This window comes from Cucurbita maxima, unplaced genomic scaffold (assembly GCF_002738345.1).
Source record: "Cucurbita maxima cultivar Rimu unplaced genomic scaffold, Cmax_1.0 Cma_Scf00011, whole genome shotgun sequence".
In the NCBI taxonomy this organism is placed as follows: Eukaryota; Viridiplantae; Streptophyta; class Magnoliopsida; order Cucurbitales; family Cucurbitaceae; genus Cucurbita; species Cucurbita maxima.
In genome coordinates this window covers 460,411-480,610 of record NW_019272027.1, presented here as the reverse complement: position 1 = coordinate 480,610, position 20,200 = coordinate 460,411, and the positions used below count along the sequence as shown (strand labels likewise).

At 38.1% G+C, this 20,200-nt stretch overlaps 3 protein-coding genes across 4 annotated transcripts; 2 read left to right on the top strand and 1 right to left on the bottom strand.

Annotated features, from left to right (window-relative positions):
* The first annotated feature begins 281 nt into the window (after positions 1-281).
* On the top strand, positions 282-5,146 carry LOC111485974 (ketol-acid reductoisomerase, chloroplastic-like). Its single transcript, XM_023132953.1, has 10 exons — positions 282-637; positions 881-973; positions 1,242-1,307; positions 1,414-1,554; positions 2,083-2,310; positions 2,384-2,501; positions 3,089-3,228; positions 3,322-3,489; positions 4,124-4,279; positions 4,465-5,146. Exons 1-10 carry the CDS (start codon positions 347-349, stop codon positions 4,831-4,833), a joined length of 1,770 nt encoding a protein of 589 aa, XP_022988721.1. The 5' UTR covers positions 282-346; the 3' UTR covers positions 4,834-5,146.
* Positions 5,147-9,273: 4,127 nt separating this feature from the next.
* On the top strand, positions 9,274-13,062 carry LOC111485954 (inactive TPR repeat-containing thioredoxin TTL3-like). Its single transcript, XM_023132931.1, has 8 exons — positions 9,274-10,241; positions 10,630-10,822; positions 10,901-11,082; positions 11,156-11,489; positions 11,599-11,803; positions 11,920-12,023; positions 12,620-13,002; positions 13,038-13,062. The coding sequence occupies exons 1-7, from the start codon at positions 9,313-9,315 to the stop codon at positions 12,812-12,814; spliced, it is 2,142 nt and encodes a 713-aa protein (XP_022988699.1). The 5' UTR covers positions 9,274-9,312; the 3' UTR covers positions 12,815-13,002; positions 13,038-13,062.
* A 2,429-nt stretch (positions 13,063-15,491) lies between these two features.
* Positions 15,492-20,127, bottom strand: LOC111486111 (bifunctional riboflavin kinase/FMN phosphatase-like). Of its 2 annotated transcripts, none has more exons than XM_023133126.1 (9): positions 19,753-20,127; positions 19,562-19,669; positions 19,282-19,471; positions 18,900-19,030; positions 18,152-18,221; positions 17,493-17,558; positions 16,463-16,614; positions 16,293-16,370; positions 15,492-15,705 (listed from the first exon to the last, which is right to left on the bottom strand). In XM_023133126.1, the coding sequence occupies exons 2-9, from the start codon at positions 19,635-19,637 to the stop codon at positions 15,674-15,676; spliced, it is 795 nt and encodes a 264-aa protein (XP_022988894.1). In that variant the 5' UTR covers positions 19,638-19,669; positions 19,753-20,127; the 3' UTR covers positions 15,492-15,673. The 2 variants fall into 2 exon arrangements, with proteins under 2 accessions (XP_022988894.1, XP_022988895.1); XM_023133127.1 differs by lacking the exon at positions 15,492-15,705 and adding an exon at positions 16,138-16,176.
* Between the last annotated feature and the right edge of the window lie 73 nt (positions 20,128-20,200).

The window sequence follows — 20,200 nt, the reverse complement described above, 5'->3', positions numbered from 1 at the left end:
TCTTGTTTTTTTAAGAGTAGGTTAGAGTTGTGATTTGATTGTAACCTTATTTTTGGATTGGTCAGGTTGACCCAATAAAAAAAAATGTCAAACAACATAATTTTTAGGAGTTGGGTTTAGTAGTTGAAATTAATCGGAATGTTCTCTAATACTTAGGTTAATTACAATTATAAATCCACAGTTACAATGTATTTATTTATTTTAGTAACGTATATACAAGAGTAGGGAGGGATCAAACCAAACGTGAGGCTTAGAATCGTTTAAAATGTGCCCTTTGCTTCTGCTCATACCCTATTAAGACACACTGCATTCTCTTCCTCTCCCATTTCTCTATACTGTCTCGTCCATGGCGGCCGCTACATATTTTGCTCCCTCTATCTCAGCCTCCGCTTCTAAAACCCTAAAACAAGCTGCTTCTCTGAAACCCGTTTCTTCGTCCAGCTTGGGGTTCTCGTCTTCCTTTTCTTCCTCGGGATCCAATGCTCTCAAGGCTTTTGGAATGAGTGGTTCTAACGCTTCCGGCTCCGCTCTTGGTGCTCGCATGGTCTCCGTTCCTGCGATCAAGCCCTTACCTACGCTTGATTTTGATACATCTGTCTTCAAGAAGGAGAAAGTTAATCTCGCTGGCCATGAGGAGGTTTGTTGCTGGATTTTTGGGTTTTGGATTTGGGGGAAGTGAGTTTTGAGCTGTGGAAGGGAAATGAGTTGTTTTGTGTTATTGTTCTTAAGATTTGTATGTGTGTTCTATCTGGAATCATCTGATTTGGGTTTTTTTTTTTTTTTTTTTTGGAATGTGTCATTTCTTGATGAAATGTTCTTTATTTTGTTGGAAATTGGAATTTGATTGTTCTGTTTCTTGTTTCTTGCGTTATGCTTGCAGTATATAGTGAAGGGTGGTAGAGATCTTTTTCCCCTGCTGCCGGAAGCGTTCAAGGGGATCAAGCAAATTGGTGTCATTGGTTGGGGTTCCCAGGTAATGATGATATCTCATGCTCTGCAATCTTCTATTTGTCATGTTTTGTTGCCTTCAGAACGCACAATTTGGAGCTTGTTTGTTAATGTTAATAGAAGAAATTGGTGTGATATTTTATGATATCAATGAATGTAGACTGTATATATGGCTCTGATTTGTTAAAACTTTTGTAGAAAAGCTCTGTTTCATAATCTACATGGAACTTCCTTTCTTTTGAGGAAAGAAATTTCTCTAACTCTTTTATCAATCCTTGCATTTGTTCGATCAGGCACCTGCACAAGCTCAGAATTTAAGAGATTCGCTTGCTGAAGCCAAGTCTGATATTGTGGTTAAGGTGATTTTTTTCTGTGTGTACATTTTTTTCTGTTTGTTGTGTATTATTGGTTAATGAACAATATAAACGTAGAATTTTCTATGTTGATTGATTTTTGATGATACAGATTGGCCTGAGGAAGGGTTCCCGTTCGTTTGCGGAAGCTCGAGCAGTTGGTTTTTCTGAGGAGAATGGGACTTTGGGTGATATATATGAAACTATTTCTGAAAGTGACCTTGTTATGCTGCTGATTTCTGATTCTGCACAGGTCTGTAGGTCTAATTATCTCAACTTTGTTGCTGCTGGTACTATATTAGACTAAAGTCGAAGTCTGGTGCCTGAGTTCCCATTAAGAGCTTGTGATTGATATATATGTTTGGAGAGGGGAACGAAGCATTCATTATAATGCTGTGGAAACCTCTACCTAGTTGCGTTTTGAAAACTGAGTGGAAACCCGAAAGGGAAAGCCCAAAAAGGACGATATCTGCTAGAGGTGGACTTGGACTGTTACAAATGGTATCAGAGCTAGACGCTAGGAGGTGTGCCAGCGAGGACACTAGGCCCCCCCAAGGGGTGGATTGTGAGATCTCATATCACCTGGAGAGGGGAACAAAGCATTTCTTGTAAGAGTGTGGAAACCTCTCCCTACTAAAAGCATTTTAAAAACTTTGAGGGAAGCTCGAAAGAGAGCCCAAAGAGGACAATATTTGCTAGTGGTGGGCTTGGGCTTGGGCTTGGGTTGTTACAAATAATGAGGTCCAAGAATTATCTACCAATTCCTTGTTTTACTTTACAGGCTGATAACCATGAGAAAATATTCTCCTGCATGAAACCAAACAGCATTCTTGGACTTTCCCATGGATTTCTTCTTGGCCATTTGCAATCATTGGGGCTTGATTTCCCGAAGAATATTAGCGTGATTGCTGTTTGTCCAAAGGGGATGGGTCCATCTGTGAGGAGGCTTTATGTTCAAGGAAAAGAGGTTAATGGTGCAGGAATTAACTCTAGTTTTGCAGTTCACCAGGTAATCTCGCATTCTCCGCTTTGAGGTGGATTTTGATTGATATACTTGGCTGCTAATTACATACACTTTACAGGATGTTGATGGTAGAGCCACAGATGTTGCATTGGGTTGGTCTGTTGCTCTTGGCTCTCCGTTCACATTTGCTACGACTCTGGAGCAAGAATACAGGAGTGACATCTTTGGCGAGCGAGGTAAAATTTTCACTCTACTTGTTGCAATTCAAATATGCACACATTCTTGGTGTAAATGTTCCTCTTTTTTTGTGAGATCCCACATCGATTGGGGAACGAAACATTCTTTATAAGGGTGTGGAAAAACTCTCCTAAAAATCTCAAGGGGAAGCCTAAAGAGGACAATATGTGCTAGCAGTGAGCTTGGGCTGTTACAAATAGTATCAGAGTTAGACATTGGGCGATGTACCAATGAGGAAGCTGAGCCCCGAAGGGTGGCTGGGTGGACACGAGGCGGTATGCCAGCAAGGATGCTGGGTCCCGAAGGGGGTAGATTATGAGATCCCACATCGGTTGAGTAGGAAAACGAAACATTCTTTGTAAGGGTGTGGAAACCTCTCCCTAGCCGACACGTCTTAAAAACTTGGGGCTGTTACACTTTTTCATCACTCTAGCTTTTTCCTTCCTTTTCAATTCAAGAGGTGTTGTAAATTGGGTTCTTCCCTTCTAAAAAAAATTTCATGACATCAATTAAATTGTTTCTTATCAATATATATGTATATGCTTACACAATCTGCATACCCGACTTCCTCTGCTGTGGTTGATAGGCATTCTACTTGGGGCCGTTCATGGAGTTGTGGAATCCTTGTTCAGAAGGTATACTGAAAATGGAATGGCTGAAGACCTGGCTTATAAGAACACAGTCGAAAGCATAACGGGGATTATATCAAGGACCATTTCCACCAAGGTTGTATCTACTGCTGACTGCATTAATCTTTCAGTAACTTTCCATGTATTCACTTGCTTCATATTAATGGCTGTTTGGTTTCCTTCAATATAGGGAATGTTGGCAGTATACAATTCCTTCTCTCCTGATGAGAAAAAGGAATTTGAGACAGCATATAGCGCATCATATTACCCCTGTATGGATATTCTCTACGAATGTTATGAAGATGTTGCTAGTGGAAGTGAAATCCGCAGTGTCGTGCTTGCTGGCCGACGATTTTACGTATGTTGGCACTCATTTTTCCCCTTTACAGCTTATATTTTGGTGAAATCACTAGTTTGCAGTTAAAACGAGCTATATCCGAGTGATTTTTATTGTTCTAGCTGGATAATTCTTTTGATGCTAGTTATATGTGAGATCCCACCTCGATTGGAGAGGGGAACGAAACATTCTTTTCAAGGGTGTGGAAACCTCTCCTTAGTAGACACGTTTTCGTTTATTCTTTACAAGTGCGTTGGAGACCTCTCCCTAGCAGATTGGCTCTTATAAAAAAAAAGTTTTGAAAAAAAGAAAAAATTTGAAACCTTGAGGGGGGTTCAGTGATAGTTTTGAAACTTTGAGGGGGAAGCCCGAAAGTAGTGGTAGTTTTGAAACCTTGAGGGGGAAGCCCGAAAGTGATAGTTTTGAAACCTTTCCCCCTCAAGTGAAAGTTTTGAAACCTTAAGGGGAAGCCCGAAAGTGAAAGTTTTGAAAACCTTGAGGGGGAAGCCCGAAAGTGAAAGTTTTAAAACCGTGAGGGGGAAACCCGAAAGTGAAAGTTCAAACAGACAATATCTGCTAGGGTGGGCTTGGGCCATTACATTATACTTCATAACTTGATTGGCTCTTTATTAATATTATGACTTTCATATTACAGGAAAAGGAGGGTCTCCCAGCTTTTCCAATGGGGAACATTGACCAGACCCGGATGTGGAAAGTCGGTGAACGTGTCCGAAAATCACGCCCTGCTGGTGACCTCGGCCCGCTATATCCTTTCACTGCTGGTGTATATGTGGCATTGATGATGGCTCAGGTATGGGCTTTCCCTGTCTCATGACAACTTGCTGACTCTTGAACCTTAGAAATCTATTCCAATGATACGGGAAGTTGGTCGTTATGAAAACGACGAAGTTGTTACCTGTTATGTTAACGACGTGTTGACTCTTAAACCTTAAATTTACTCGAATTGTCTCCCTGCTTCATAATAAATATTTTCAGATCGAGATTCTGAGGAAAAAGGGCCACTCTTACTCTGAGATCATCAACGAAAGTGTGATCGAATCAGTGGACTCTTTGAACCCGTTCATGCATGCTCGTGGTGTTGCATTTATGGTCGACAACTGTTCTACAACAGCACGACTGGGATCCCGAAAATGGGCTCCACGCTTCGATTACATTCTCACCCAACAAGCCCTGGTTGCCATTGACAATGGTTCAGCCATCAACCAAGACCTCATCAGCAACTTCCTGTCTGACCCAGTTCATGGAGCAATTGAAACATGCGCCCAGTTGAGACCCACTGTCGACATTTCTGTTCCAGAAGACGCCGATTTCGTTCGCCCAGAACTGCGTCAATCTAGCAACTAGAATATGCCAACATCAGGCCATCGAACCAAGTTATAAATCGTGCTCGATGAAGGACGGCTGTATGTACCTACGTATATGTACTGCTATTCTGATTTTCTTCAAGGTCTGGCCTAGTTTTATATCATGCTAAGTTAGTTGAGTGGTAGTAATAAGTTATGCGGTTCTCCCCAAACGAGTGAGAGCTCCCTCGTATGATGGGGCGAGTAATTAGTTTGTGTTCGTTTTGTTTATGTTGCTATGTAGACATGCTTATCGGAATTATCAGCTACTTTTTTTGGCGTTGAATATTATCTTCCATATCCTTGCCTGTGCATTCATCCCTAAAGTTATCACCGATCGTGCTCAACTTCCATACTCGAACCCGAACCCAAACCCATGTCACCATCGACCAGCTCTTGTTCAGACAAATATGTCAATTTTCTAGCTTGGAATATCCTATCATGGCTGCCACGAAAATGAAGGGGCATAACTCTTAACATGGAACACTCTTGGCCCATGATGAATCCATTTCGGAGTGGCTTTTTAACTCTTCATTCACATGACGTCGAATACAACTTTCTTTGTTGAAAGGTGAAGTTTTGCAAGATTAGGTTTTTGCCGATGTACCGTGCAATCGTGTGAGATTCCATATTAAACGTTGGGCTTCGAAAAGAGGTGAATTGTGAGATCCCACATTAAATGTTGGGCCTTGAAAGAGGGCGGATTGTGAGATCCCATCTTAAATGTTGGAGAGGAGAATGAAACCTTTTATAATTGTGTGGAAACCTCTCCCTAGCAGCTCCTTGACAGACACGTTTTAAAAACTTTGAGGAGAAGTCTAAAAGAAAGAGGTTTGCTTGAGCTGTTACAAGTCATCTCGGCATGCATGGTACAGGGGTGGTGTTATTTGTAGGGAACACGTCTTTCCAATCACAATGGTATGATTGTCGGACCCTCTCCTACTTTGAAAGTTCCTAGTGTCGCGACCATCACCGGTAACTTGAATCTCCTATCTCCCTTAAAAGCTCCTAGTGCTACGACCATCACTAATAAGTTGTATTGCACATGTACATTCTTATCTTTTTTATAGACTAGACAAATCCGTTCTTTTTTGCATTTGATATTCCAAGAATAACGAAAACGCCTCCATCTCTTCAGCCATTTGAGTCTTTTGACAACAAATCTCTTCCTTGTTCTATAATCTTTTTTTATTAAGATTAATCAAGACTTTGAGCATTGGATCCCATATTAACCGTCTAAACAATCTTATAATAAGGTAGGCAAACCATATATTATATCATCGTATCAATATAATGTATACATTAAAAAAAACAATTTATTTTTATTCTTTTTATAAATATTGACAATAGTGATGCTCACGTTGGTGCTTAGCACTTGGCATTATCTTTCCATTCTCGACATTTAATTAAAAACTTTATTATATAAATAGTAATTATATATTAAGAGGTGACGCACTGGAATATGCTATTGTAAATTATATAAATATATTGTATGAAGGAAGAATGAATGATATGCATGTATAGAATTATTAAATAAATTGGAAATTTTTTTAATTGGCCCACAGCTTTATTTAATTAAAAAAAAAAAGGCTCAGATTTGAGGCATAAAGGGCTAATAAAAAATTAAATAAAGGCTAGACCAAACTGTCTCATTAAGTAGCACAACTTTTTGGTCACGAGATACGACTTTTTAATATTTTGGTCAAAAGTATATGTATAATAACTCACCGCTAATAGATATTATCCGCTTTGGTCTGTTACGTATCGTTATCAGCCTCGCAGTTTTAAAATGCATCTACTAGGAAAAGGTTTTCACACTTTTATAACGAATGCTTCATTCCCCTCTCCAATCAACATGTGATCTCACAATCCACCTTCATTGGAAATCTAGCATCCTTGTTGACAAACCGTCTGATGTCTGACTTTGATACTATTTTTAACAACTCAAGCCCACCGCTAGTAGATAGTGTCCGCTTTGACCCATGACGTGTCGTTATTAGCCTCACAATTTTAAAATACGTCTACTAGAGAGAGATTTTCACACTATTATAAAGAGGGTTTCATATTCATAAAGATAATGTTCAGATTTGCAAGACATTAGCATTTAAGACCATATAGACCTTTTCTACCCCTATTTGTGTTCCTAAAGATAAAGACACTATAATTATTTGCCCACTTAAATAGGGAAAAAGAACCCATCACTTACCTTTGACCAATGGAATGCCCTTTGAAATTCCTAGGTTTGTCTTGTCTAGATCAAAATGGATTTAAAAAAAACATATAATAATAATAATAATAATAATAATAATAATAATAATAATAATAATAATAATAATAATAATAATAATAATGTATTTTTTAACCAATTAAATTATATTGTAATTAGTATATTGGGGGTATAATTAAAATTAATATAAGGGATATTGGTGTGGTTTGCCAGTTCTTGGAATAAATAAATAAATTAATTAATAATGAATGTAAATAATAAAAAAATTAATAAAAAAATAGGAAAATTGAGGGGTTTTGTTTGTTTGGAGTTTAGTTGGCAACAACAAGAATACGTTTTTGTTAGGGATAAGTTTAGAGGGAATCCGTGTAGCCAAACAGGGGATATCTTAGCGACAGTGCTAACGGCGCAAAAACGGCAAATGGTTTTGGCGCCTGACTTGCCTAGCTGGAAGGTGTTGGCATTCAGTTTCTGGATTTGTAGACTCTTTTCCCCTTGCATGCTTTACCAAATGACTTTTCTACCCTTGTCTTTTTTTTTTAAATAAAAAAAAGTTATTTTTAGGATAAATATAATAGATAATTTTTAAATTGGTGATTGATATTTTAAAATTATTAATTATCAATGATTGATTTGGTTATTTCACGAGAGAACGTAAGTCTTAAAATTGTCTTTTTTTTATTCTTTTTATAGCAATATTACATTTTAGAAATGAGATATAAGGTTTAAAAAACTTATTATTCATGAAGGGAGATATTAATATCTAATAATTGGAATTATTATTGAATAGATTTAATTTTAATATCTTAGACGAGAAGGGTATTCTGGTCATTGAGAGAGGGTTATTTTGGTCATAAATGGCGTAAAGAATCTAGTCTGAATTAATCTTTGCAAAGTAAAATGAGTAAAGACACGTAAGCATCATTTACACCCTAATTGAAAAGGACAGATTCTGACGTCAGCAATTAGGACCATGCCAGCTCACTTCCATCAATCCTCTACCTTCCCACTTTTTATATTTTTTTAATCATTTTTTCCCCTAAAAAACACAAAATAAATTAGAAAAGCTAATGCAAAATTTTATTATTTTTCTTTTTTAAAATGAATAAAAGTTATTTTAAGACAAAAGAAAAATCATAAATTTCCTTATTTAATCATTACAAATCCATTAAAATTCAACCATTTATTATTCTCGGAGAGGGTGAGGAGGGGGGTGGGGATTTATCTCTGTTAGCTAAACAGGGTCGAGGACAGGATCATATTTCTCGTCCCCCTCCCACCTAGAGGGAGCATGGAGAAATTTCTTTCCGTTCTCTAAACAAGATTAAAGATGAGATTATATTTCTTGTCCTCTTCTACCCAATTTCCGATCGTTGACCATTACATATGTTCCTACTTATGAGGATATTTTATATTTTTAATAGAAATCACTCGGGATTGAAACAAGTGACTTTTCTGTTCCCACCTCATGAACCGGCAAAATTAAAAATTTTGAATTTTTTTCTAAAATTTAATAAAATAGACTGATAACATACTATGCATAAACTAAAAATCCATAACTTCAAGTTGCTACCAAAAAAAAAAAAAAATGCTTATTTTATGGTCGATTTTTTTTATTTTTTTAAATATATAGATTTAGAAATTAAACGCCTAATTTAAATTAAAATTTAATTTAAAATACAATAATTAAACTAAATTGATGAGAATAAAAAATGAAAGAAATAGGGTAATATTTAATAGTTTTTGGCAATAAAGTAAATACTAAGGATTTGTTTTGGATAAGATCCAAAACAAACCCATAAACACACATTTTGGTTGTATTTCCCATATGGGCTCAATGTCCTCCAATCTTTTTATTTTTACCCCATAAATTATTGGAAATTCATGGAACCCATTGAACCAAGTACTCAAATTGGGTGGAAAAAAAAATCAAACATTTTTTGAATTTTAAAAAATATTTAATAGAATTAAAATTTAGTGTCTAATAGTATAAAATATTTTAATTTTTTTAATTATTAGGTATAAAATTAAAATTTATAGGATTATTTTACTCCAAATTCAAAATAAAAAAGTTTTAATTTGATTTTTTTAATTTTAATTTTTTTTTTTTTTTTAAATTTTATGAAGTGTTTGGGATTGGTCGGCAATAAATTAACTAACAAATTGATAAAATTAAAAAATTATGGTAATTGAATTTTTGTTTTGACTGTAAATAGTTAGGCGAATGTTCGAACTGTGAAATAGATTCAAGAAATGGGTTCTGATTCTTTAACTGGCCGATTTCGCGATGGATTTAGTTTGGGGGACAATAAGCCTGATGTGAAAGAGCACGATCTGGGTTCGCCGGTTTCGCCATTGATGACGACTCGAAGCTTGGTTACCGGCGACAATGGCTATGGGATTGGTGGGGCTAACACTTCCAGTAGCAGTTCCGGCTCATCTGGCTCAGTTACCGGCAGAACTAACAATACGCAAATGGGTAAAAGATCGGAGGGGAAACCGGACAGTCATTCTGGGGAGCTCTCATTGTCGTCGGAGACGAGTCCGAGTGGTTTCGATGGCCAACGATCCGCCGCCGCATTGCGGAGTTCAAGGCCGGGTCACCGACGGTCGTTATCGACCGGATCGCCACTAATCTACTCGGGTAAAACCCTTACAACTACGAGCAATGGAATCAACTCGGTTTCTTCAAACTCTATCAGCAATGTGTTTCCGAGCGGCAACATTTGCCCTTCCGGCAAAGTTTTGAAGGCCAACATTGCGCACAGAACTCCTACTCGGACCGACACGTTGGGGTCCGGCACTGGGAATTACGGCCACGGAAGCATTATTCGCGGCGGTGGCGGCGCGAAATTGGGGAATCCGGGAAGCCTTGCTGAAGGGAATTTACTAATGGGTGGTGAAACTTCGATAGTTAAAAGGGCAATGGCGATCTCCGATCCAGAGGAAGTCAAGAGGGCTGCGAATGAATTGTATAGAAGAGGGAATTTCGTAGAAGCTTTGTCGTTGTATGATCGAGCCATTTCGTTATTCCCGGAAAATGCAGCTTGTCGGAGCAACCGGGCGGCAGCGTTGACGGCGCTTGGACGGCTGGGGGAGGCGGTGAGGGAGTGTGAGGAGGCTGTGAGGCTCGATCTCAGCTATGGGAGAGCTCATCAAAGGCTTGCTGCTCTTTATCTCCGGTAAGTGTTTGAGTCTTTTATTGAATTCTGAGGAGATGAAATGAGTTTTTTAATGGTTTCTCCATGCTGTTCTTTCCCTTTTTCTTGGAACATGATTCAATGATTGGTCGTGTAGCTGAGATCTACATGGTTTCTGTTCTTATCACTGCTGCTTGATTCATAGTTAATTTGTAGGATTTTCATTGCTTTGCCACCATGTTTCTTCAGATCAGTGAAGAACATTTGATATCTAGTTCTAGAAATGGCTGCTATCCAATGGGGTTCTTCAATATTGTGATAGTTTCTCAGTAGGTTCCAATACCTGTAGGAATGGCATTAGTGTTCTTAGATTTTTAAGCTAAATGCAGTTTCTGGTTCGGTTCGGTTCGACCGACGTTCTTGCTTCCAGATTTGGGCAGGTAAAGAAATCCCGGAGTCATCTCCTTTTATCAGGACAGCCAGACCATTCGGAGTTGCAGAAGTTGAAGTCGTTCGATAAGATCTTGAACCAGTGTGCCGATGCTCGAAAAGCCGGTGACTGGAGGAGTGTTCTAAAGGAAGCTGAAGCAGCAATAACAGCAGGAGCAGATTTCTCTCCACAGGTAGAACTCATAAATATGATTCTTTGTGTTTATATGTATATTCATTCCTAATGAAACTTGTTTGAATGCAATGTAAAGCTTGTTGCATGTAAAGCTGAAGCCCTTTTGAAGCTCCACCAGCTTGAAGAGGCAGACTCCTGCTTATCAAACGTTTCTAAGATGGAAACTTTGGCTTCATGCTCACAAACCAAGTTCTTTGGTATGCTTGCAGAAGCTTACGTGTTCTACGTCCGTGCCATGGTCGAGATGGCGTTAGGAAGGTAATACGTTATGGGAACATTAAGTTCGGTTTATTGTTTAGTGGTGAATTAGAGCTCATTGGTCTTCTTGCAGGTTTGATAATGCAGTACAGGCAGCTGAGAGAGCTAGCAAGATTAACATGAATAATCTTGAAGTTTCGAAGTTGTTGAGCAATGTGAAAATGGTGGCACGAGCTCGTTCTCGAGGATTCGATCTTTTTAGCTCTGGAAGATATACAGAAGCCTGTACTGCATATGGAGAGGGCCTTAAGTATGATAGTTCGAACCACGTTCTTTATTGCAATCGAGCGGTATGTTGGGCTAAGATTGGACTTTGGGAACAATCTGTTGAGGACTGCAATCAAGCCCTCAAGATCCAACCGAACTACACGAAGGCTCTTCTTCGTAGAGCTGCTTCAAATGCAAAGGTGAAACGGGTGATCGGTGTCGATTCTTTCTCATTGTTACAGGATGTTGTTGTATGTGTTTTGACATGTGTTTTCATATGTTTTCGTGTTCTCTCGTGGAACGTTTTAGCTTGAAAGATGGGAAGATGCCGTGAAAGATCTCGAGTTCTTGAGGAGGGAACTTCCAGGAGACAGTGAGGTTGCTGAATCTCTACATCAAGCACAGGTTGCATTGAAGAGATCTCGTGGAGAGGTAGTTGATCATAGAACAGATAGTGGTGAGGTAGAGGAAGTTTCTACTCTTGATAAACTGAAAGCTGCAATATCATCATCAGGTGAGTTCATTCATCGTTAAACATCGTTTCTATTACGCTTTCACCATCTTCGAACACCGCAAGTTATGCCTCCGCGATTACTCGTAAACTGTCTGAAGGAAAATTTGAATTTTCAGGTGTTTCAGTGGTTCATTTCAAGGTTTCCAACGATATATGCGACGAAACATCTGCGTTCGTGAATACACTATGCATACGCTACCCTTCTGTTAAGTTCATAAAGGTATGTGTCAATGGGACATCTTCATCACAATGACTAACACATGACATTTTGTGCCAATGCCTATGTTACTGTGATATCCCACATTGGTTGGAGAGGAGAACGAAACACCCTTTAAAAGGGTGTAGAAACCTCTCCCTAGCAGACGCGTTTTAAAAACCTTGAGGGAAAGCCCAAAGAGGACAATATCTGCTAGCGGTAGGACTGAGCCGTTACAAATGGTATCAGAGCCAGACACTAGGTGATTTGTTCACCGAAAGGGGGTAGACATGAGGTAGTGTGCCAGTAAAAATGTTGGGCCCAAAGGGGGTGGATTTGGTGGGTGTCCCACATCGATTGGAGAAAGGAACGAGTGCCAGCGAGGACGCTAGGCCCTGAAGGGGGGTGGATTGTGATATCCCACATTGGTTGGGGAGGACGAAACACCCTTTATAAGGACATGGAAATCTCTCCCTAGCAGACGCGTTTTAAAAACCTTGAGGGGAAGCCCGAAAGGGAAAACCCAAAGAGGACAATATCTACTAGCGATAGACCTGAGTCGTTACAATTACACGATTTTGAATCTCTACCGATCAAAAAACACGGTATTTCTATGGCAGGTGGATGTGGAGGAGAGCATGTCCATAGCGAAGGCGGAAGGCATAAAAACCGTTCCAGCGTTCAAGATTTACAAGAACGGGGAGAAGTTGATCGAAACGATCCGTCCGATCCACCGTTTCTTGGAGGACTCAGTGAGAAGCTGTATTGTTCAACAAACACTCCCAGCATTGTGTCATGATGGTAAACTCATTTGATGGTAAACTCATCATACAAAAAGGGTAGTAATTTTAGGTGTAACATAATCAACTACATAATTGTTTCCTAGAATTATAGGCAGAGGAACTCTCACAGACTAAAAGTTTCTTACTTAACGTTTGCTGAGTTTATTTCTTTCATTTGTAATATCCAACCATATTCTTCCTCATTTGAATCCCATTTATTTTTCTTTTCTTTTTCATCGTCTCATTTGCCTGTACAAATGTAATTATTATGTCTCCCCTGGTTATATCTTGGACATCATCCATTTACCCTTTTTTTGCTGTGAGGGTTATGAATAGTTGCCTCAATAGTTAACATTTTGGTGTATAATATTGAGTTTGAAGTCTGTTGTTGTTGTTGTGATATGGAGAACGAAACATTCTTTGTAAGAGTGTGGAGACCTCTACCTAGTAGACGTGTTTTAAAACCGTGAGGCTGATGACAATATGTAACGGACTAAAGTGGACAATATTTGCTAGTCATGGGCTTGGGCTGTTACAAATAGTATGCGGTGTGTTAGCAAGGATGAGTGTCCTCCAAAGAGGGTGGATTGTGAGATCCCACATCGGTTAGAGAGGGAACGAAGCATTTCTTTTAAGGGTGTGGAAACATCTGCTTTGTATTGCCACTGTTCATTGCTTCGTTATCCTCGCTTACTGATGTGAGATCTCACAATACTCTCCTTCAGGGCCCAGCGTCCTTGCTGGCATACCGCTTCGTGTCCTCCCCTCTTTGGGACTCAGTGTCCTCACTAGCACGGACAATATCTGCTAGCGGTGAGTTTGTACCGTTACGGTCACTGTTCATTTCATTTCATTTCTAACTGCTGGTGCTGCTTTGGATTGCACTGTTGATTTCATTTTATTTCTATGCTCATTTCTTGTTTTGTACCTTCAAATCACAAACTTTTATTTCTATGCTCATTTCTTGTTTTGTACCTTCAAATCAAACTCATGTTTGTGGTAGATCAGATCAGATCAGATCAGAACCGACACAGAGAGCTGCACTTTCTTTTCATCTACAACCGACCTGTCCTGTGTTATTGTGGTATGGTATGCTCTACTTTTTCACCGCATGCATTATTTTTTTCTTAACTTTTCATTTCAACTTTACCAAAACTGATGGTTCTAGAGAAAGCAAGGCTAATGATTATCAGGAAACAACTCATTTTTGGTAAAAACATAGCTGGGTGAGTCTTTTCTGTTTTCTGGTGACGGGGAAAAAATATTCAATATGATTGCTACAACTCGAACGTGTAGAGATAGAAAGATCCAAATTTCAAACCGCTTAGGTTGAGGGTTGGTTTGGTTGATTTTGAGAAAGATAGAATTTAATTCAGAATTCGTTCTTATGGTTTGATAAGACCTCGTGAATAGCTCTTAAGGTTGGATGAAATCTTTATAAATAGGCTCTACCACAAAAATTATTTTAAGAGTGTTTTAGCAAATCATGTACGCAAAATTCTAGTTTTGAATATCCAGTGACTCTAAACTGTCAGTCACATTGTACCAATTTACGCGTAGAAACGGAATCAGGCTGATGGGCCCTGGGCCTTTTGTTTTGGTTTGGAGGTAGGCATCTTTTGTGTTGATTTGACAGGTGAAATTGAAAGGAGTGGGTATGTCCCATCTGCCACTGCTTAAGTGTTGAAAATTTTGGTGAAGGATGGTGTACTGCTTTGTCCTGTAATGAACATGGAAACTGGTGGAGTTCATGAATGTTATAACACTACCATGTTTTCATGTTCTATTCTTTTAACCATTTATGCTCCACATTTTTTCAATCACTCGATTCTACACCTAAATCTGGTAGGATTGAATCAACCTTATTTGCATGTGTTCAAGGAAGAATCTCGAGAATCAAATATCTACAAATCAATTCGAATACAGCTATGGTACTTGTCTGATGCTTAAAGTTGGGTTATGAAGTTTATAATTTATATTTATATAGAGTTAATTTAGGATTTCAAAATCAATTGTGTCCAAATTGGGATTCTCTCCTAATTCATGAATCGGATTAGAGTGGTTAGTCTAAGACCTGTTTAGCTTATAGGTGAGATAGCTCAAATACTTACCAATTCAAAAATTGTTATGTTGCTTGTCAGATCACATTGATTTGAAGGGAACAAAATATTATATGAAAACTGAGTTACTATCAACTATATATTCTTTTACCATTCATTGGAGATTATAATAAGGCTTAGGGAAGAGTTTTTTTTAGCCATATGTAGTCAAAACCCTCTCGAGAAGACTCTAATTGAGCCATTTAAAACATTAGGTTAAAAAACGAGATATGATCAATATTTTTTAATCATGTTCAGCCGAAGAAAAAAAAAAAAAACCACTTCCAAACATTTTCACTCTCAGCCACTTTTAAGTCATATTCTATAGGGGTATCACTAGCGATTTTCTTCATTTTTCGAACTAGTGCCATTGAAAAGTTAAAAAATACTTATTTCTCCTATTAGTTTCTTACTATATCTTAGAGATGGTACTAAGACTAAAACCGGAAAATATATATATATATATATATATATATATATATATATATATATATATATATATATATATATATATATATATAAAAGATCTCACGACCCTAATAAAGCCATTTAAAGCAATGAATCTTAGCCCATTAGATCTAAGAACCAATATGCAAACTCCTTATATAAACTCTCATGGATACTCACATCCATCCATTTTGATCCAACTTTCAAGTTTATCCAAGAAAGCTTCTTATTCTAATTTTTTTCGTTCTCTTTCTATGCTGAAGTTGCTTCTGCAGTAAGAGATGTGCAAGAACCGTTGACAAACATGGGTCGGTCGAGCAAAGTGTTCGCTATGTACTTGAACTCTTCAATCTCTCTCGCATCCATGGTTGCAAGATCCTAAGTAGTCATAAGTTTGGTCAGATGAAGTCTGAGGTACAGGTGCAGAACATGCTGTATTGATTACGTAGAAGCATAACAAATTTAGGAATGAAAGAATTCTTCCTACTCACATGCAGTATTATTAATCTATTTTTTCAGTTCAATGACAAGTGGGTGAGGATTCGAATCTTGGTAGCATCAAAAGATAAGCAATTTTCATTTATATACATCAACCCCTTTTTTCCACAATTTAATACAAGATCCAACTTAGTTTTACTTGGCAGGCAGAGTTTCATAAAATGAACCGTGTAGCAGAAACGATGAGAATGAGTACAGAATTCCATAAATTTGAATGATGCAAGTGAGGCTGATAAAACAATAATAAAGGTGTGAGATCCCACGTCGGTTGGGGAGGAGAACGATACACCCTTTATAAGGGTGTGGAAACCTCTCCCTAGCAAATGCGTTTTCAAAATCTTGAAGGGAAATCTGGAAGAAAAAATCAAAAGAGGACAATACTTGAATGGGTATCAAACAGATTGTTCATTAATTCATTAAACTATGTATTCATTGCAAGTCAGTCAGAGAAATACAGAATCACACACCTGAGATTTCACTTATGGACCCATTAACATATTGAGAGCTCAGATGTATTGGATCAATCGGTAAGGTCCTATCTACCCCTGAAAACATCATGTAAATAACTTGAGACAATGATTAGATAAATAAAAACTACTAATGAAATAAAATACAAGAAAAATAAAGATATTCATACAGTCTTCAAATGGGGGAAGACCCCACATCTCAGGCTGAAATTCCAGTAAAGAATGAAGCACTTTATCTGCTAGGGAAGAGCATTCAACTTCTCCATGGGATGGGACAGCTACAACCTTCATCTTGGCAGCCTTGGCAGCTTTGACACCAACCCTGTTGGAAATGTCTCTTGTTCAGAGAAAAGAAAAAGGTGGAGATGCATATAATAGATATCCTAGGTAGCAGATGCCACACTGTATGACCCCAAAAGGCAAGGACGCCTAGTGAATACAGCTTGTCATACGGATTCAAGCGTCGGGTCACGGATCACTAAATGGTTGAATGAGCCTATCCCTAGCATGCAGAAGTGCTATTGCTCTAGTCCTTTTTGCCTCGAAGGGTAAAGTTATAGTGGATTGGAATCTATTGACGTTTAAGTTCTCAAGGAAGCAGGTCCGCTATCCTGATCATGATTTTCCTACCCCCAGAGGGAAAAGTCCTTCCCTTTTTGGCCAGTTGTAGGCAAGGAGGGATTCGAACCCTGACACCGTGGTTCGTAGCCATGTGCTCTAATCTTCTGAGCTACAGGCCCCGCCCCATCTCTACTAGATCTATTTTTGAGGGTACCCTAAAAAAAGGCCCATTTTCTCTCCCCAGCCATTGCCATTTTGGGAAGCTTATATTCAGTCATTTTCGAAGTTGGCTTAATATGAATATCCGAAAAGATCTTCTAAAATTACTACTAACACTCCAAATGCATAAAAAGTGATAAACCAGTTAGTTTCCAGGTAAAAAGTCTGAATTAAGGTGGTGGTTGAAAGTGTAATCGAGTTACTTGCAAACTTGAGGGGACGAAAAAAGTAAAATCAAGAGCAAAGAGGAACGGGGTTGCAGATAGTTTTATGTCATTAACTGTTGCTGCAGAATAATTGCAATAAACTATTTAGGAGAAGGAAAAAAACTGCGAGGAATAAATGTTGGCTGCAAGACTAATTATTTTGAGAATATATTTATGTAATTAAAATTAATAGACAAAAGAATTGCAAACTTACAAGGAATCTTCAATGACCAAACAATGAGAAGCATCTACGCCCATCCTCTTCGCTGCCTCTTCAAATCTGAAAAAGTGATGTTTAGAGTAACAGTTTAGTCAGATACCTTTAGACTAATAATTCAATAAAATTTTGTTAATTTGTTGGTTGACCTTGCTAGGAAACTATTTTCACCTTTAGCTTTTAATCAACTAAAGATTCTATTCTTTCATTTCGGGATATTTCCCTCGTTTTTCATGAATTGGGCTGCATCAAATATAGATTATTTGATGAATTTAATTGTTTTCATTTCCTTCAACATTTGGATCATAAAGATTTCATTAATCCAGAAGATAATCTTATGTTAGGAATCACGACCATTCACAATGGTATGATATTGTCCACTTTGAGCATAGGCTCTCGTAGCTTTGCTTTTGGTTTCCCCAAAAGGCCTCGTACCAGTGGAGATTGTGTTCCTTATTTATAAATTCATGATCTTCTTCTTAATTAGCCAACGTGGGACTACTCTTTTCAATAATCCTCGACATCTTATTCCAGCTTACATTGAAATCATTAAATCCATATAACTAGAATTTCGGAATGCAAGAAGTTCCTTAGACTTCCATTTCCACATGACCAAAAGTAAGATTTCAAATGGTTCATGCAAAAAAAAAGCTTACAGATAAGGAGCAGGTTTCCCTTGAATAACCTGGTCACTACCAAGAATCACAGAAAACCAATCCTTCCAACCTGCACACAAGAACATATAAAAGTGAGTTACAATAGCTGAAGATCGAAGAAAGCTGTGGATATCTAATTACTGGGAAGCTGGAAAACAATATTATAGCTATAATCACTCAAAATTAGCACTGATCTGTTCAGCACATCATAGACAACCTCAAAAGAAAATAAAAAGTAAAGAAGGATAGAGAACTGTTCCATAATAATTCCATGTGTTGCATACACATTGGTTTTTCTGAAAAGCAATCAGGAGAATATGACCCTACAATGCAGGAGTTTAATCATATCATATAATTGGCAGCAAAACATGTGCATCAGAAAATGACCAATTCTGAATTCTATTCATCATTGGGCTGATACCCGTCATTGTCTAAGCCAATTTGAGTACACTTCAACTGTTCTCACAGGACAACCGCTTGACCCTACTACATTAGTCGAGGTCCTACTTATTGGATGACTTGAACTCATTCACTTCAAACCTTTTTTCATACTTCGTTAATTAAATTCAAAGTAATCCATTATCCATTATCCACTATGAAATAACAATTTAACAACATCGAACTTCTTTAATTTTCAAGAAAACCATATGCGGGTGAAGTTGAGCCTAGTTCAACCCTCTATGCCACTCTATTTGCAAGATATTCAGACGAAAAAATAAATTAAGTAGACATATAAAGAAAAAAATACCGTTTAGACTTGCAATTTTTGCGTAGATATATTCATTTGATGAATTTGAAGCGAGCGCAAATGGCACCTTGTGAGAGTAAAGATGTTTGATAAGACGATCAGCACCAGGAAGTGCTTTGACAGAGGGCCATCTGAAAGAACATTTCATCAGTTCCATCATCGTTAGAAATTACGATCCTCTACAATAGTATGATATTGTCCACTTCGAGTATAAGCTCTCATGGGTTTACTTTGAACTTCTCCAAAAGACCTCATACCAACGGAGATGCATTCGTTACTTATAAACCCAGGATCATTCCCTAAATTTGGCCAAGACTCCCTCCAAACAATCCTCCAAATAAAAATCAAGGAAACGAGCTAAACACAAGAGCTGGAATCTTACTTTTCCCTGTACATGGGAGTAATTTCTTGAATAAATTGGTCTGGCGTCAATGGAAGGCCATAGTCCCGAACGATTGCAGCCGCTGATTCTTTCTGGGTCACTCCCAATCTCTTCTCCTCTTCCCTCTTTTTATCCAAATCCTTCCCATATTTTACCAAGAAATCCTTCAACACGTCTTTTGTCGCCCTCTCTGCACATAATACAACAGTGTAGCTGCATTCTCATACAATCATAACGTGAAAATAGAAAAACATTTGAACTCATAGAAGAAATTACAGACCAGTGTCCAAAAGGGTTCCATCGAGATCGAGAATCACAGCAGAAACTCTACCAAGTTCAGAATCAAAGGAATTCATCGCAATCGAAGGTAATAAATCTGAAATTAAGTCTGCGAGGGAATGAAATAGATCGGTGAATAATCTGGCATTGAAATGAGAAGCAAAATATTGTTATAAGGATTGAGGAACATACGTAGCTAGTGGCGAGGGATCGATACCCATGAACGGAATTGGAAGCACATCTCCGAATCAGAATTCGATACAGATGGAATGAGAGAGAGGAAGAACGATCGCCTTCGCAAGTTGGGAGTGAAACTGGATATTTCCGATCGTCCAGAAGACAGATTCTGATTATTTCCGCTCTGCTCTGTTCTTCGCGGAGATTGAACAATGAAAAAGGACGGAAACAGTGGATTTTAACGATTACTTCAATGCGGATAACGCTAATGTATGCCGACTGCAAAATTCTTGTTCGATTTGAATCAGTTGGCTTGCCAATTTCTTCCTTCTCGAAGATTGGAATGCCAGAGCAAGCTTCGTGATCACAAATTCGACATTCAGTTATTCGCTAAATTTGTTTTCGTTTACGTTTCTGTTTCTGTCTGTTTTTTTTTTTTTTTTTTTTTTTTTTTTTTTTTAAA